This window comes from Amaranthus tricolor, chromosome 5 (genome assembly GCF_026212465.1).
Source record: "Amaranthus tricolor cultivar Red isolate AtriRed21 chromosome 5, ASM2621246v1, whole genome shotgun sequence".
Classification (NCBI taxonomy): Eukaryota; Viridiplantae; Streptophyta; class Magnoliopsida; order Caryophyllales; family Amaranthaceae; genus Amaranthus; species Amaranthus tricolor.
Genome location: NC_080051.1, coordinates 20,540,959 through 20,557,724, shown reverse-complemented (window position 1 = coordinate 20,557,724; position 16,766 = coordinate 20,540,959). Strand labels below are relative to the sequence as shown.

The window sequence follows — 16,766 nt, the reverse complement described above, 5'->3', positions numbered from 1 at the left end:
ATTAAATAATCTCAATTATAACTTACTTGCTCAAATTAATTTGTAGTATTGGTTAACTCAAAGTATTTCATACTATTAGAATAATTTTTTCATAATAATTTAAAGTTTTATTAATCAGAAGCCAATGTAACAAAAGATTATGGGTTTGAATCTCAACCTCCCTTATTTAAAGTAGAATATTTATCGTTTGGTATAAAGAGGGCTTGCGTTGCATCCACACTTATAGCTCTAACGGCCCGTTTGGTTGATGGTAATGAAGTAATGGGAATGAAATGTTGTAATGACAATAGTAATGAAGGAATGGATATGAGAATTGGTAATGAAGATTCTTTTGTTTGGTGTGCATGACTAAAGAATGGTAATGGAAGATAATATTCCATTGATTGTATTTGGTTATTAGTAATAAAAAACGGTAATGACTCTTAGTTTCATTATTGTATATTTGTATCTAAAAGCATTATTATAACTAAATTATTCTATATAATGATTCTTTTTTTAATAATAATATTTTTTTGGATAATTACATACATTACCTTTTTTTTTCTTCATTTTTTTTTTCTTCAGCTCGAAATAACATTGTCTTATTTTATTACCACAGTAATACTTCATTACCATTACAGCCTAATACCAGGTTGTTTGATGGTAATAAAAATGGCCCTTTTTGGTAATTTCATTACCTTATTTTATTACCATCCATTTCCATTGAAGGCATCCAAACAACCAAATTTTTTATTACTTAATTTTATTACCATTACCGCCCTCTAATACCATGTACCAAACGGGCAGTAAGGGCTTTTGTGTGAGGGGACGTGTTAGAGTACATCACATATATTCTAGGACCTCAATCACTTGCTTGAGCTTTTGATTGAGTTAGTTCCTTGACGCTATTACTATGTTAGTTGGGTATGTTATAAGCTATTTAATAGAGAGGTTTATTTTAAGCTAATGGGAAATATTCAGAAAAATTTTTGATTAAATTTCCTTTATTTATTTATAAGAAGCTAAAGTAATCATTTAAAAAAAAAGATATTGAGCACATTTATATTTGGAAGTTAAGTTCGTTTAAACTAATTAAATTGATAAATAAAGTTTCCACATTGATTCTATATTTTTATCGGTGAATTAGTTTTATATTTTACCATGTTAATAAACCATTCAAAATAATTAAATCCTAATTGATGAATAATGAAGCCTTACAATGGATAAATGAAGCCTCAACATTAATTCTATATTTTTATGAGGTACCCCTTTTATTTCGTTATATTTTTGGAAAAAAGGAAAATAATAAGGAAGCACAAAAACTGTTAATCAGTGTGCAAAACAAAAATGAAATAACTGAACAAAATGAATAATAATGTTAAACGAGGAAAACTAAAAGCAACAATTATGGTGAATAATACAAATATTTGTTAGTTCTCTATAATAATACTAATATTATATTAACCATAAATAATTATTACTCGTTCTAATTTAATTACAACTCTGGCGACAAAAAAAAATTACCCAAAAATTTGAATTTGTATTTAAAATTGCAAACAATATTAGCGATAAGAACTATTCACCATAAAGATAGCGACAAAAAAATATTTGTAAAGTGCCCACTAGACTGTGGGGGAGATATTTAATCATGTACTTATCATACTAGGCTTAGGGGTTAAGTCATAAAGTTTGTGTAAATATCTCCTCATTCTTGTAGACAAAGCAAGCAATTGATTGTATCAAATAATACACAATATTTACCAATTTTATCATAATAAATATGATTTATCTTAGCATTTAGTGTTGGTAAGCAGATTGTTCAAGTTTGGTGAGACAGTTGAATATAGATGAACAGTTACCCTACTTAATGTATATACTTGTTAAACACAATTGTTCATTATTTAACTTGTGCATTTTTTAAACTTTTTTTTTTAATTAATCCTTTATCTTTCATTCTTTCTTTTCATTTAAATTTACATGTACAACTTATAGAACGAACATAAGAGACTTCCAATAATAATAATTAGCTTTTATATTTTTCTTTTCGCCTTTGTACCTTAACAAAGAGATAAACATGGATTTTAACTTCTTCTGCCCCTATAAATTTGCACCAAAAACTTTTTATGGTATTTTTTGTGGAAAAGAAAGCGTTAGAAAATAAAAACAAATAAGTAGATGGTAGAATGGCGAACTTGGAAATCATAGTCAATTAAAGCACAAATTGTTAATAAATACTCTCTCCAATTCATATCTATGGTCCCCTTTATTTTAGCACACTATCTAATGCACTAATTCAATCCTAAATATCTCTAATATGCATAACTAAAAATTATAAAAATTTAATATTAATAGAATTTACATTGACACGAATCAAACAAAATCCCACTTGACTATATTTTGATGTCTAAATTAAGAATAAGACACAAATTAAGAGCGATCAATAAATATTATTGAAAAATTAAATGGGACAATTGATGTGAATTGTAAGAATAAAAAACAATCCAAGAACATCCTCCATATAAACTTGCCGGAAAGAGAAATAAACTAAAAAAATAAGCTTTTTGAAACAAAAAGATCCCTAAAATAAGTTTCGCAAAATTATAATTCTCAAAATAAGCGTCTTGTCCGAGTCAAAGGTTAAGGTTTGTTCACTTTTAGTGACAATGAACAAGTAACAGCGAACAAAGAGGGACAATATCATAACGTTTGAAGGGATAAAAAAATTGAAAACAAAGTTTGTCCGCTGTTAGTAACAACAAACAAACTATTTATTGTTTTTTGTCCCTTTTAACGTTATGAGATTGTCTCTTTTTGTTCGTTGTTACTAACAGCAAACAAAGTAATTTTTTTCTCTAACCTTAAGCTCGAACACAAATACGCTTATGAGAATTAAAATTTTCTAAAACTTATTTTTGGGATTATTTTGTTTAAAAAAAAGCTTATTTTTCAGTTTATTACCCGGAAAGAAACATAAAATGTAAAGACATTTTAAATTCAACCCTCAAAATCAGCTAGTAACAAAATTATTAAAAAAAAATTACAAAACCATCAAGTAATGATATACAGCATAATCTTTTTAAAGATTACAATTATAAATCAAAGTATAAAATAAAATAGAAAAAAGTGCTCTTCGTAGGAATAGGGAGTGCTCCTAATTGGCAACACGTGATACTCCCTCAGTTTCTTAATACAATTACCACAACAAATATGAACGAGAATTAAGAAACGAGAATTAAGAAAAATAGAATATTTTAAATAGTAGATATATTATTTTATTGAATAATAAAGTTGATAAAAAAAATAAAGACCATAAATATTAAAAAAAATATTAAAAAAAAGTTAGTGAAAAAAATATAAAGACCACAACTAATAAAAAATATTTTTATAAAGTTTAAAGAAAACTTATAGGGATCATAAAGAATACAAAATTATTAAAATAAAATTAGTAAAAGATATATAGAGATCATATACATCATTAAAATATCAAAATGAGCACGCACAAGTTTATTTTTATTCTAAATTTGTGACAAATAGAAAGATTCTTTAGGAAACTAATAAATGAAACACCACAAAATAACAAGTGAAAACTTCTTTGTTAACTTTAATAACTTATATTTGATGTTTAATTTAATGCGGTGGTATAAAAGAAACCATGAGCAAATGAGATAAATGAACTTCACAATAATTAACAAAGCGACCATAACAAAATCAAAATCTATTGCTAATTGCTAATTGCTAATGGCTGAACATACCGGCTTCCGGTTTCAGAATATACACCTAATGAGTGACCACTTTAGCTAAAAACTGTTTTCGATATCTAGGGAAAGAAATCAATTTCGGTGTCGCAACAATCATCAATACAAGACTCATAGCATTGGGTTCATCCATCTCTATATACAATTAAGCTGCTTCCTCTTTCGCTAACACGACAGGGTTGGAAACATTCATGTGTCTTAATCTCGAAAAATACATATCTCTTGAAGATCAAAACTACTGTGATGAAGCAAAGCTATGTGCTGTTTTCCTTGGCAGGAAGAGCCACTACCACCTTTTCTACCTTCGGCATGTCTATATTCATTGGCTCGGCAGAAGACGGTAACGGGTTGACCTGACCTTTTACCATTTCTAGAATCGTATCATCCTTTCCCGAGAAAGCGGTCACTTGATCATCTGCTGGTGAAATCTCGTTTATTTGATTTTTATGAACACTATCCATTTGATGATTCCCAAACGACTGTGCAGCTTCCGTTTGTTCTGGTTTTCTAGCTATTTGCTCTACGACAGGAGTATCCAGTTGCATATGATCGTTCAATGATGGCAACACTGCTACTCGGTCAGTAGCCCGTCTTGAAGTCATTGGTATAATTGAGTTGTTTTGTTCAATATTATTTTCTGTACTTCCATATTCAGAAAGAAGATCCATGAATTCATTTAAAAGCCTCTGTACTTTCCGGTTCGATGCCAGTGCGGGAAGGATGTCTTCTCTCAAAAGTTTGTGTTTCTTCAATCCCTGTAAGAAACTCATCCATCAATGAATCATCTCAATTCTCAACAATAAAATCAAACGTGATAAGAAAAGTCGAGCGCCTTACAAGAACACAGGGATCCCATGCCATATTTAGGTCTAATGATGCAGTACCCATCCCAGTAGGAGGACCAAGGAAACTTTCACAGACTTCACGTAAACGAGACTCATCAGCTTCTCTGTAAACACAACAGTGGGATATCAGTGTGTATAACTTCATGTGAAGGTAAAGAGAAAATTCTGATGAAAAAGATACATTTCCGCATGATGAGAAATCCCTCCCTGCTTAGCACCCAATTATTCTCTGGATGCCAAGATTTTCTTTTTTTTTTTTTATCCAAGAAAGGGGGAACCCTTAATTGAATACAGGTAGCAGATTTAGTAATGCATTAAATTAAGTACGTAACAGAAGCCTATTACAAGGCATTAAAAAGTCAGGATAGGAGGCTAAGAAACACAATAAATCAGCCCAAATATACACTTACTGACCCATTTCTGTAATGTAAGCTAGCAGACTGAGACTGTAAAGAATAACTAGCATTTATCTAGAGTGAAGGGACATGAGAAATTGACAATTCATCCACCAGAAACAAAGAAAAGGGAGAGTAAACAGAAAACTAATAACTGAAACATCTACTTGCATCAATAAGAAATCAAAAGGTAAAATTCAACAAACCTTGCAAGGTAACGAACATATGACATAAGACACTGGCGGTATTCGAACGGAGATTTCAAAGCCAAAGCTGAGGCTAGCTGAGCCTCTAAGTGCGAACGAGTTTGCATGCCATCATCAGCCACCCTAAACATGCAGCAAATATTACACAGATCATTACTTAAAGCAGCAAAAGATAGATTTTTATGCAGGTTTGTCTTAGACCAACACAGTTGAATGGAAACCTACTACTCCATATATATTTATTTGAGGCCAAAGGGTTTCACCAAAGAAAATCTTATTCACATACAAGCAGGAAAAAATACTACTATCTGCCATTGCCAGTCTAATACGTTCACATCAACACCCTAGGGCCTAGACCCATCATTTAACATCTCAATAGACATTTCATTGAAATTTATGGGATATGTTATGTTTATGGTGGCTCCTAGTGTAGTGGTAATCATATATTCACTTTTGTGAAACAAATGGCAACTGCTATCTTGTAATGCCCTATACGCATACAGTTCGACATAATCTTCCAGGAGCTAAAAGATATATCTTATATTTGTTTCCAACTTCCCACACCCTTGCACAGGCTTTCTTTCTACTTCCCCCAACTATTGATATTTCTTAACCTACTAGAAAAGGCATAATTTGTACACTGACAATAGTTAAAGGAGGGGGAGTTGAGAAACATGTATTCCTGGCGGCTGGCTGCAACAAATTTTTCTATGCCAGATAACCAGTAAAACTAACAATAAAAAGTAGGTTTAGTAAACTAGATTTAACTCACCTACTCCAGCCAGGTTTTCTCGCCAAGAATTTTCTAACATCTATTTGCAGTGTTGCAAGCTCACCACTCTGAGAGGACCCCAAATTCCAAGAGCTTGCAAAGTTTGATGCAGGGAAACAATCATCCGCTACACGAAGCCAGCACTTCAAGCTCATATCAAAGAGAAAAGCATGGCGAGTGGCTAACACAACAAGAGGTGCACCAGATTTTGAAAGCTTTGCTGAAATTATTTTGATAGTAGCTGCAAAAATCATGCAAAATGTCAGGGTCTTCCATAACTTTGTCAAAATATAGACAACCAAAGTTCTCGAAAAACAAAATAATTTCAGTAAGTTTTCCAACTGAGGCTAAATGTTCATCCTCCCTCATAAAGCAAAAAAGACAGATTAGAAATCATGTACTTACCTGTATCCTTGGAAGAAGCATTTGGATCTGCAGTAATCAAAGATTCCAAAGTATCTTGAAGGAGACAGGTTCGGTTGAATAAGTCCCATAAATATAAAGACCCCTTCTTTGTAACAAGCAACAATCTCCAAGATTCATCACAGTCTATGAACATTGCAGCAGAACCCATCATCATGGCAGGCATCGCACGCCTTCCACATTTTGTGTACACCTTTTCCAACAAAAATGATCAGATAACCCCACAACTAAGATTAGGTTGTCACTCTCAATTCAAATATGAAAGTTAAGCAACATTTACTTGAGATTCAGATCACTTTAAAAGTTAATTGAAGGTACAAAACCAATTATATATAACAAATTTCAAATGAAAAAATATGCAGTGATGGAATTGATGCGAAATAAAATTAATAGCAAATCTAATAAAGTTTGAGAGAAACAACAATGGTAATAAGGGGTCACTAAGATTAGAGAAATACCAAATCTGTAGGAAGAACGACCATCAACAAGGATATAGGGTAGAGTACTTCAAGACCACTAACTTTTGGCTAGTTTGAAAATACTTGACCATGGCATTTTCAGTTCTTAGTTGAAGATTTCTGTGGGCTTGTTTATGACAAATTAACAAGTGATCAATTCACATCTTATTGTGAATTCAGTAAGCTAATAGAGTCTAATCTTGGAATACCCCTAAGTAATAACCAACTAATGAAAAAAATTTAGCTCATAATCATTACCTTTATAAACAAACATTTTTTCTAGATTATACAGAGATATCATACTGCTTATCTTTCTCAAATAAGTAGAAAAATTATCCTGCATATCTTTCTCAAATAAGTAGAAGGTTCATTTACCTAGGTATTTATTTTTCCTTAAACTATATGTAAAAACCAACATATTTTTTAAGCCTAATTTAACAGGCGGACAAGAAACTTAATTATCGGCTCAATATGTTCCTTTATAAAGTACGTAGAATTTATACAAACCATATGGAAGCTAAACCTTCAAAGATCATGGAATGAACAAAACTTCCTCCAAAAATAGCCAAAGATCTTGACATATTAACAGAATTTTCTTTTGGAACGGTTTAAAGGATATATAAGTGATCCCTATTGCATGAAACAAATTTTTTGGTCTAAAGAATAAAGAAGGTTGAGATTAAAGGACAATCAGGTCAATGATGCCTTTTTATCTAAATGGGGTCGGAAATTCATTTAGATCATAGTTTTCAATGGTAAAACTCATCGGCACATAATACTCAACAGAAACAACTTTCTTCGAATATCAAGCTAAGAGTTTAGGTTCAACCATTTGATCTTAAAAATAGGGATGTAATCAGAATAGACATTTTTTTGGAAGTCAGAACCATATCACACTATATCATATCGGTTGGACAATTTGTGTGTGGAAAATAAACTCTTAGAAAATCTCTACCTATCACCTGACAATATTACCCTTAAAGTTAGTGATTGTAGCATCTTATCCTAAGGATGGTACGCTCAACTTTTAAGAACTCTTGTTCCGTACCACTTATTTAACATTATTTGCCTTCTTCTCCTTGCCCTTGTGATACATGTTGACGTCTCATGTCAAATGGAAACTATAGTGCTAAATCTCTAGCATAAATAGTTCACTATTTAGCTTGCTTTCCCTAAAAAAATGGGAGTTTCAGTGGTATGAGAATTAAATATTAGCTCCAAATTAAAACTCTTCAATTGGAAACACCTACTTGTTGATTCACCATTCTAAAAGAACCTTGCACTTCTATAAATTGAAATGTCTCATATGTAATTTATGTGATGTAGCTAGAATTTGTTTATGTATTTATGGTCTTAAAGGCTGTTATTGCTAAAGTTTGAAAATCCCACATGATATCACCTTTTAGGATCTCAAATTTTCACAAATTGTGATGTTCAAACTCGAGTATGGGGTGGTCCACTCTTGTGTATAGCAAATTGTCATGGGCAATAGCAAAGAAGGGCATTCCCAAGAAATATATTAATATAGTGCAAGATATGTATAAAAAAGTAATAACGAATGTTAAGGACATGTGGGGGGAAGGGAACTGAGGATTGTACAATCACAATTGGCCTTCACAAAGGCTCAGCCCTATGCCCCCTTTTTTTTGCAGCGGTCCTAGAAAAGATAATTCGATTGATACAGGTAGACATGCCTTGATGCATATTGTTTAGTGATGCCATGGTATATGGTATATGAGACCAGGGTGGGGTAATTGCTAAGTAAGAACGATGGAGACAAGAGTTGAAGTCACGAGCTTTCAAATTAAGTCGAAGTAAGACAAAAAATATGGAAGGTAATTTTAGCAGAAACAAGATAACGAGGGGCACTTTAAAGTTAAAAGAGAAAGAAATCACCTTAAGTGAATGCTTAAACTACCTCAAGTCCATAATTTAAGTGTTGGGGACATCCAACAAGGTGTAAAACCATAAACATAAATGTGGGTGACAAAAATGGAGAACGACTACTAAAATATTATGTAATCAGGTGTCGAGGTGTACCCTTAAAGTTAATGGGAAAATTTTATCGAACGAAATGGCACTACTATATGGATCAGTATGTTGGACTTTTAGAAAGAAACATAGTAGAAAGACGGAAGTTGCAGAATGCAAATGCTTCAATAGATAAGTGGGCATACCTTAAGGGATATAATTCAAAACGAAGATATAAAAAAGGGTTTAGGGCTTGTAAATATTGAGGAAAAAATGAAAAAGAATTGTATAACACGATTTAGGCATGTATAAAGATGGGGTATTAGCAAACCGGTAAGAACAATAGAAAGTTAGAGCTTAAGAGACTTAAAAAAACGCAAGAAAGACCAAAGATTACTTGGAGGACAAGGGTAGAAAGGGATATCAATGAACTAGACTTACAAATTGAGATGGTAGAAAATCGAAATGAATAAAGTAGAATCAATGTGGACGACCTGTGAAACTGATATATTGGTTCATGTAGCCGACTCTAATCTTTTGGAATTAAGGATCTGATATTGTTGTTTTATAGCAAACTGTCACGCAATGTCGGCCATTTGTACGTGAGAGAAGCTCAGGTGTGAGTTTAAGTTGTAGCTAAAGTTTGCGTATTTTAAGCGTCCTAAAGAGAGTGAGTTAAAGCATTGGTCTTCTGACATTATTAGTGCCCTTGAAAAACATTATTGTGTGTACACAAATAAATTGTCTTATTTACTATACCAAGTGTCCCAACAAAATCGGGCTGATTATTCAACCAACATGTGGCCACCTTTACCCACTCCTCAATCTTAATCCAAGTTTGACTAATAATACAACAATAATATCAAAACCTTAATCCAAATGTATGTCGTCAACTTCATAAACCAAAACAAATAAGTGAGGAAGCCAATGTTAACAAATACTGATTCACCATGAAAAAATAAAAAAATTAAAATTTTTTTAAAAAAAAAAAATAGCATTAATCAACAACCAACAAAATCATGCATCTACATATACCATTTTCATTCATTTCAATGTGATTGTAAATCGCAATTATCCATGTCATACCGGACTCTTGTTATCTATGTCATATTTAGCGAGTGTGCTTTTCCTAGGCTCTTCAAAGTTCCAACTTTGTACTCTTATACAGTCAAATTTCCTTTTTTGCACATGATCCAACTAACATAGACGATTTTCTATTATTTATCATCAATATATACGAGTCTAAAGGCTTTACTTTTGTTTTTGATTCAAACTGAATCCTCAAGAGTATGTTTATCATCTATTTCAACATATGCATCTCAACTACATCTCACAACAATCTCTTCATAAAGCCAACAATTTAAGGCACAAAACATTACTGGTCACCCATACTTAACTCTATGTTCAACTTCATCCAAATATCTCTTTTCTTATGACAAATTGTGACAAGGTACTTGAAACAGGCACTGGGAGGGAAGCTTTATTGTATCTAACGTTACAACACCTCTACTATGATCCTACATGCCACAACATCATTCCAAGTACACTATCTCACTTCAACTTCGTGCCAAAACTTTTGACTTATGACGATTAAACATTATTGGGGTTTCATAACATCGTCAAATTCAAATTTTTAATAAGCAAAGAAAATCAGCTTTTGCAATTTTGGTTCAAATGTTTGACAATACATTTACCTCAACTTAGCAATGGTAAGAGTGAACAAAAGGCCTCAATATGTTTTGATACCAAAATTAAAAGTCAGCTGAAGATGAAAATGGAGAGTTTGCTTACCTGTAGGCAGCCATCTTCAAATCCCACCGCCCAGAAGTTCGCATTTCCAGCCAACACTGAGACCTTTCCAGAAATTCGGTCAGACCACAAAGTTTGGGATCCTCTGCTGCAAATAATTTCTGTTTCCTTCACCGATGACATGTTACTCACGCCAACAATGTCACTTATAGTATGCTCTCTAGGGCTAGCTTCCAATTTAATTGGCATTGCATCTGAACCTTCCTTCCTATCTACCACACATATTGCAAGTGTAGCATTACAAGATGCTAAAGAACTTGACGCCTTTGCACTTCCAATAGATTCAACAAGAACGCCAACATCTCTGCCTGAAGCAGCTGGAACTCTTTCAATGACCAAACTATCACTGAAACAAGCCTTAGCAGTGAGCACACTACGTTCCTTCACATCAGAAGTTCTCCTGGCTTTAGCAACATTATCATCCTTATTGACATCAGAAGATACTAGAGGTAAATTAAGTGCTTGAGAGTGGGACAAAGAAGTTATATTTTCTTGCTGAGGAGGCACACCCACTGGTTCAGGGATAATCCTTTTTCTACCATCAGGGCGCCTGTACTCTTTCTGCTTCACAGGACAAGTAACGCGACCAGAAGCTGACAACTTGTTCAAACCATCAGAGCTTACTCCATTTTTTTTTGCGTTGTCAAGATGTGAATCAGACACCTTTGACATAATTCCCAAATCAGATGAAGGTTTTAAAGCAACCTGCTGTTTCTGCAAGTCAACTACTTTTTTGCTCGTATTTTGCTTTGCTGCAGCTGCTTCAAGCAATAGTTGTGCAGGGCTTTCTGCTAAGTTAGTCTGCCGACCCCTAACATCACCATAACGATTTCTCTTTAGCTCATCCAGTTCATCATCAGTTAGCTTCTGACCAATTTCTTTCACTTCAAAGTGAAAGGTGGACACCGAGCCGTCCAAGGAACAAGCAAAAAGTGAATATCCATCAGGACTCCTGTTTCCAGCAGGAAGAAGCTATGTGAGACAGAGATAGGCCAATAGCAAAAAAAAGAGAAGACATTCACAGTTCTCTTTTTTTACCAAAGATTAGGAGTACACAAGACATTACCAAGATAAATCAACAACACTTTGAGTGAAGAAATGCTTTGCCACAAAGAGTGGACGTGCACTTGCAGTAGTCCATACAGTTATAGTACGATCCTGACTACCAATAGCAATAACATTATATGGCTGTAATTCTTTTCCTCGGGACTTTGAAGACCCATTAGCCCATCCAGTAGACGAAGCTTTAACATCTTGAGAACTGGAGAAACTTCTTTTGAACATCGAATGGTTGAACTTCACAACTGTAATAGGAGCATTATGTCCCAAGAAGTCAAAAGTAGCAGTCCAATCACCTCTTTCCAACACAGGTGCCGAATGTCTAGGCTTTTGGAAACCATGTGTAGTAGTTATGAAATGGCCACAAGGAGACCACCCAAGCCGCCTAAAAAATGTTGATCCAAGCTGTAATAAAAGATATGATTTATCACACATCAAGACATGACATAATAACAGAAGAATGATATACATTATAAAAAAATATCTAGAATAGGAAAATTTGGATCGTGGTTAGATATCATACAGATTTGGCCCAATGGCCTTCTGTCCTATGGGCAAGACTCCAATCAGTGGTTTTCCAAATAATAACAGTCTTATCATCAGATTGGCTAGCTATAAAGGTGCCGATGGGATCCCAAGTAACACCTTTAACCAAGCTAGAATGACCTCTGAGAACAGCAGTGCATATGCCATTACTCATATTCCATATGTGGATGGTGTTGTCAAGACTTCCACTAGCTAACATTGAGTCATCTGGAGACCAATTAAGATCCACCTACTTCATGCATAAAAAAAACACCCACGTTAAACAGACTAGTGTAATATGTATTTACGCTTCATATAACAAACATAGGAATACAATTCAACATAAAAATAAAACAGCATTAAATGATTGGAAGCAATTCAAGCAAAGTGGTATACAACACACATCAACAGCAAAATTTAAGCACTCCACAATCATGAAGCTTCACCATGATATGTACACATTCATATACCTCAAATACTCATCACGTGACGATTAAGAATGATAAGAATCTAATAAAGAAACGCTGAACAACTTTCAACAGATGCCAAATTAATGTGCATAAGAGAATGAATGGAAATAGGCCCTCGCCATTAGAATACTGCAACTAAAAATGATATTGCAATGTCGAAGTACATATAATTACCACATCTGCAGTGTGTCCCCTCAAAGTCATGACAACCTTCCAATTTTCAACATCTGGAGGCTCGCCACTACCAAACTCCGAGGTTCCTGAACCAGGTCTCCTTTCATGAATTAGAATTACTTGATCATCAGACCCTGATGCAATGTGCCGGCCATGCTTGGCCCATCTGACGCAGTTAACCGACCCAAAGTGATCACGTAGTGTTGCAAGAATCCGGTGTGTTTGGTCGTCCTTTTCAAAATCTTTAGCAACTGATTTCATATTCCATATCCTAACCTGAAAAACACAATATCAAAAACGACTCCACAAAATTCAAATCAAAAAGCAGATCAATTGCACTATTCAACTGTTACCAAGTCATTTTGTATGCAATTTCAAGAAGTAATATTCATGATCTTAACATTGTTCATTAATTACCAAGCAATTTTTGTTAGACATCAATATAGATTGCACAACTGCAGTTCTATTATGCAATTTCAAGAAGCAATCTTTCACATCTCACTTTCTTGGAACAATATTCTAAACAATGAACAAATAATTACCCAATTTTACCAGAGATCCAAATTAAAATGTTTACCTTTGTTGCATATAACAATTAGAGATCACAACTACACAGATGCCCAGTTCAAAAACTTTACTCAACTACATTGCGCAACTCGAAATACAACTTATAACCAAAAGAAAAAAAATGAAGTGTATAAACACACAAAAAAATCTGGAATCATCACCATAACGCAATGTACAAAAAAAAATTAAAAAAATAACATCAAATCAATTTAAAAAAAAAAGAATTAGAGTTCACCTTGTGGTCCCCACCACCGGTAGCAAACCTAAGACCACCAGGTTGAATATCAATGGAGAAAATCTGCATACCTTCATGTCTAATCCAACTGGGTTTTTCAGCAATCATCTTTTTTTACTAAACACTTATATATCAAAAACCTAAAAGATTATAAATTGGGTTTTAAATTCAGACCCTCTAACTCGAAGAATGAATTTTAAAACACTTTACAATGGCCCAGGAAAACCCTAACCCTAAATGTATTGAAGATGCAAAACCCTAAGTGGGTCTGGCTCAACCGCTCAAGAGAAGCAGCTTAGAACTGAAGTACTGTTTTTCCCCTTTCATAATTTATCTTTTCCTTGTAATTAGTATCGATAACGGTGGAGTGTTGAACGGGATAATTACAGGGCGGTGAAGAGGGAAATTGGAAAAAGGTAAACTTGAAAAAATAAATGAAGTGCTTAAAGTGAACAATCTGGGAAATAAGTATGTTGACAAGAAAGACCAAAAAAAAAAAAAAAGAGATGAGCACAATAAGGAAATCATATACTTCTATAAGTAATTTTTAAACAATATATTACCCCTATAATTATTAAATATAATTACTTGTTTCGATCAGATTTTCAAAATAATTTTTCTATAAGGATAATTGCGACATTCGTTTTTTGAAAAAATATTATTATACTGGGCAAAAACGACGTTAAAGTGCTAAAACACAAGAGTACAATTAGTAATTAGGAAAGTCAAAGGTGATTAAGATTGATCAACAAAAGTCAAAGGTGATTAGTAACGTTCAACGATCATTTAGGCTGGTTAAAGGTCATATGGGCTGCTCAACGATCACTTAGCTTGAATGGCGTATACTTTGATACTTTCAAGACTGTAATTCGTAAAAAATAAATATTCCCTCCTATTCACCACAAGTGTCTCATTTGTTTTTTGCACTCTATCCAATGCACTTATTCAATCCTTAATATCTTTAATTATCATATAATTAAAAATTATAAAAAGTTGTGAATAATCCTTGCATTAAGACACTTGTGATGAATAGGATGGAGTATTGAGGTTGTAATTCAAAAAACTCTAAATTTTGTATTCACAATTAATTCATTTAAAAAAGATTTGACCTCTTTTGATCTATATGCGATCGTTTTGACATCTTTTGATCTATATGCAATCGTTTTGACCTTTTTCTTAATTTTGTCAATGTTTTCAGTTATACATCAAATTCTAGATCAACAATTTTTTGTCCTAACTTAAAAATTTGTATATTTTTACTTTTAATATGAAAATATTTTCTAAATAACAAGAATACTAGATATTATTTTATAGTCCCTCCAATTCACTAGTAATATTCCATTTGCTTTTTGAACACTATTCATTTCTTACTCTTAATTTGTATTTTCTTGTTAATCTATAAATTAAAATATAGTTATGTGGTATCTTGTTTGATTCGTCTCGATGCAAGGATTATGTACATCAATTTTCCATAATTTTTAATTATGCACAATTGAGATACTAAGGATTGAGTAAGTGCATTGGATAGAGTGCATAAAGCAAATAGGACATTAGTAGTAAATTGGAGGGGGTATAAATTTAAAGATTAGGGTTGGCTACATGAACCAATATACTAGTTCTATAGTCATTCACATGGATTCTTTTCCTCTATTTGTTCTGATTTTCTACCTTCTCAATTGTACGTCTGGATCCTTCAAATTATTTTTCACTATTGTCCTTCAAGTCATCTTTGATTGACTTCGTCCTAGCTTTAACTTTCTATATTTCTTACCGATTTGTCAATATCTCGTCTTTGCGCATGCCAAAATATTTGCAACTTTCAAACCCTTTTTTATATTTTCGTTTAAAATTCTACGACTATCTATTAACTATGATTCTTTCTAAAAGTTTTAACATTTTGAGTACGACCTAAATTGCACACCACTCACAGCATATGTCTAATACTCCTAATAAAAATGTTTACAAAAAACGTTAAATAAGAAAATTCACCATTCTAGATTTGCATTGTAAATAGCACAATTGTTTTTATGTTCAAAATTTATATGTGGTTATTTGCGAATCATGTGTGATCTTCTAAGCTATTATGACCTCTTTATAGGTCATTTCCAACCGCTAAAAAATCCACATTCAATCAGCTATTAGAGCACCCATCAAAACGAGGATTTAAACCGTTAAAAAGAGATGGGTTAAATACATAATCAAACCCCTAATTATAAAGATAACTAAGACCTTAAATTTAATCCAATCTTTAAAGTTCGTTACCCTTTTCATTGTCTCGTCACTTTTTTTTATTGAAATTACTAAAATGCCCTTAAATCTAGTTTTAATTATATAATCATCCATTATTATTGCTAAACTAAATTTTTTAGTAGTAGTTAAATTTAAATAAAAAATATTTATTTTAAAAAAGAAAACAATTTTTTTAAATCGGAAAATCAATTTAATCACACGTTTTGTGTTGAAATTTGATACATGATAACTCTTTTGGCCAAAACTTTTGATAGGAAAATCACATTATTACAATGTTTGCGGCATTAGAACCTAAAGTTCAAGATCTTTCCAATGATATATTGTATAATCAATTCCGATAACCGAGCGAGAAATGATAATCGTTTAAAATGTACTTGTGCTGAAATTTGATATATGTTCAATCTTTTGGGCATAACTTCTTATAGAAAAATTTTATTAATTCAAGGTTTGCGGTATTAGAATCTAGACTTTAAAAGCTTTCCAACGATATATTATATGCCCAATTCTGACAATCAAGCGAGAAATGATGACCGTTTAAAGTTTGCAGTGAATTCTAACATCCAGTCGCGCGCGATCATACCGCGATTTAGTCGTGCGTTTTATGCAATCATACCGCAGTCCGGACGCGCGCGACTGTATCTTAAAAATCCCTGCAAACTTTAAATTGTCGTCATTTATCGTTCCGTTGTCGGAATTGGGCATATAATATGTCGTTGGAAAGCTCTCGAAGTCTAGTTTCTAGTGACGCAAACCTTGCATTAATACGATCTTTTTTATATAAAGTTATGCCCAAAAGATTGAACATGTATCAAATTTCAGTACAAATAAACTTTAAACGATCGTCATTTCTCGCTCGGTTATCAGAATTGGGTA

General features: G+C 32.9%; 1 protein-coding gene across 4 annotated transcripts; it reads right to left on the bottom strand.

Moving 5' to 3' along the window:
• Positions 1-3,640: 3,640 nt before the first annotated feature.
• Positions 3,641-14,111, bottom strand: LOC130812604 (protein HIRA-like). Of its 4 annotated transcripts, none has more exons than XM_057678128.1 (10): positions 13,644-14,111; positions 12,842-13,117; positions 12,196-12,447; positions 11,680-12,077; positions 10,596-11,565; positions 6,358-6,568; positions 5,953-6,193; positions 5,181-5,303; positions 4,572-4,683; positions 3,641-4,489 (listed from the first exon to the last, which is right to left on the bottom strand). In XM_057678128.1, exons 1-10 carry the CDS (start codon positions 13,749-13,751, stop codon positions 3,989-3,991), a joined length of 3,192 nt encoding a protein of 1,063 aa, XP_057534111.1. In that variant the 5' UTR covers positions 13,752-14,111; the 3' UTR covers positions 3,641-3,988. The 4 variants fall into 4 exon arrangements, with proteins under 4 accessions (XP_057534111.1, XP_057534113.1, XP_057534112.1 ...); XM_057678130.1 differs by having other exon boundaries at positions 13,715-14,111; XM_057678129.1 differs by having other exon boundaries at positions 12,842-13,112; positions 13,644-14,094.
• Between the last annotated feature and the right edge of the window lie 2,655 nt (positions 14,112-16,766).

What these genes read in the sequence shown, in the direction of transcription:
- LOC130812604 (XM_057678128.1), bottom strand. Translation starts at nt 13,751, where the DNA reads ATGATTGCTGAAAAACCCAGTTGGATTAGACATGAAGGTATGCAGATT. An exon ending in AAGGCCATTGGGCCAAATCT is followed by an intron (nt 12,078 to 12,195) that starts GTATGATATCTA and finishes CTTTTATTACAG; the next exon opens with CTTGGATCAACATTTTTTAG. An exon ending in TATGTTCGTTACCTTGCAAG is followed by an intron (nt 4,684 to 5,180) that starts GTTTGTTGAATT and finishes TTGTGTTTACAG; the next exon opens with AGAAGCTGATGAGTCTCGTT.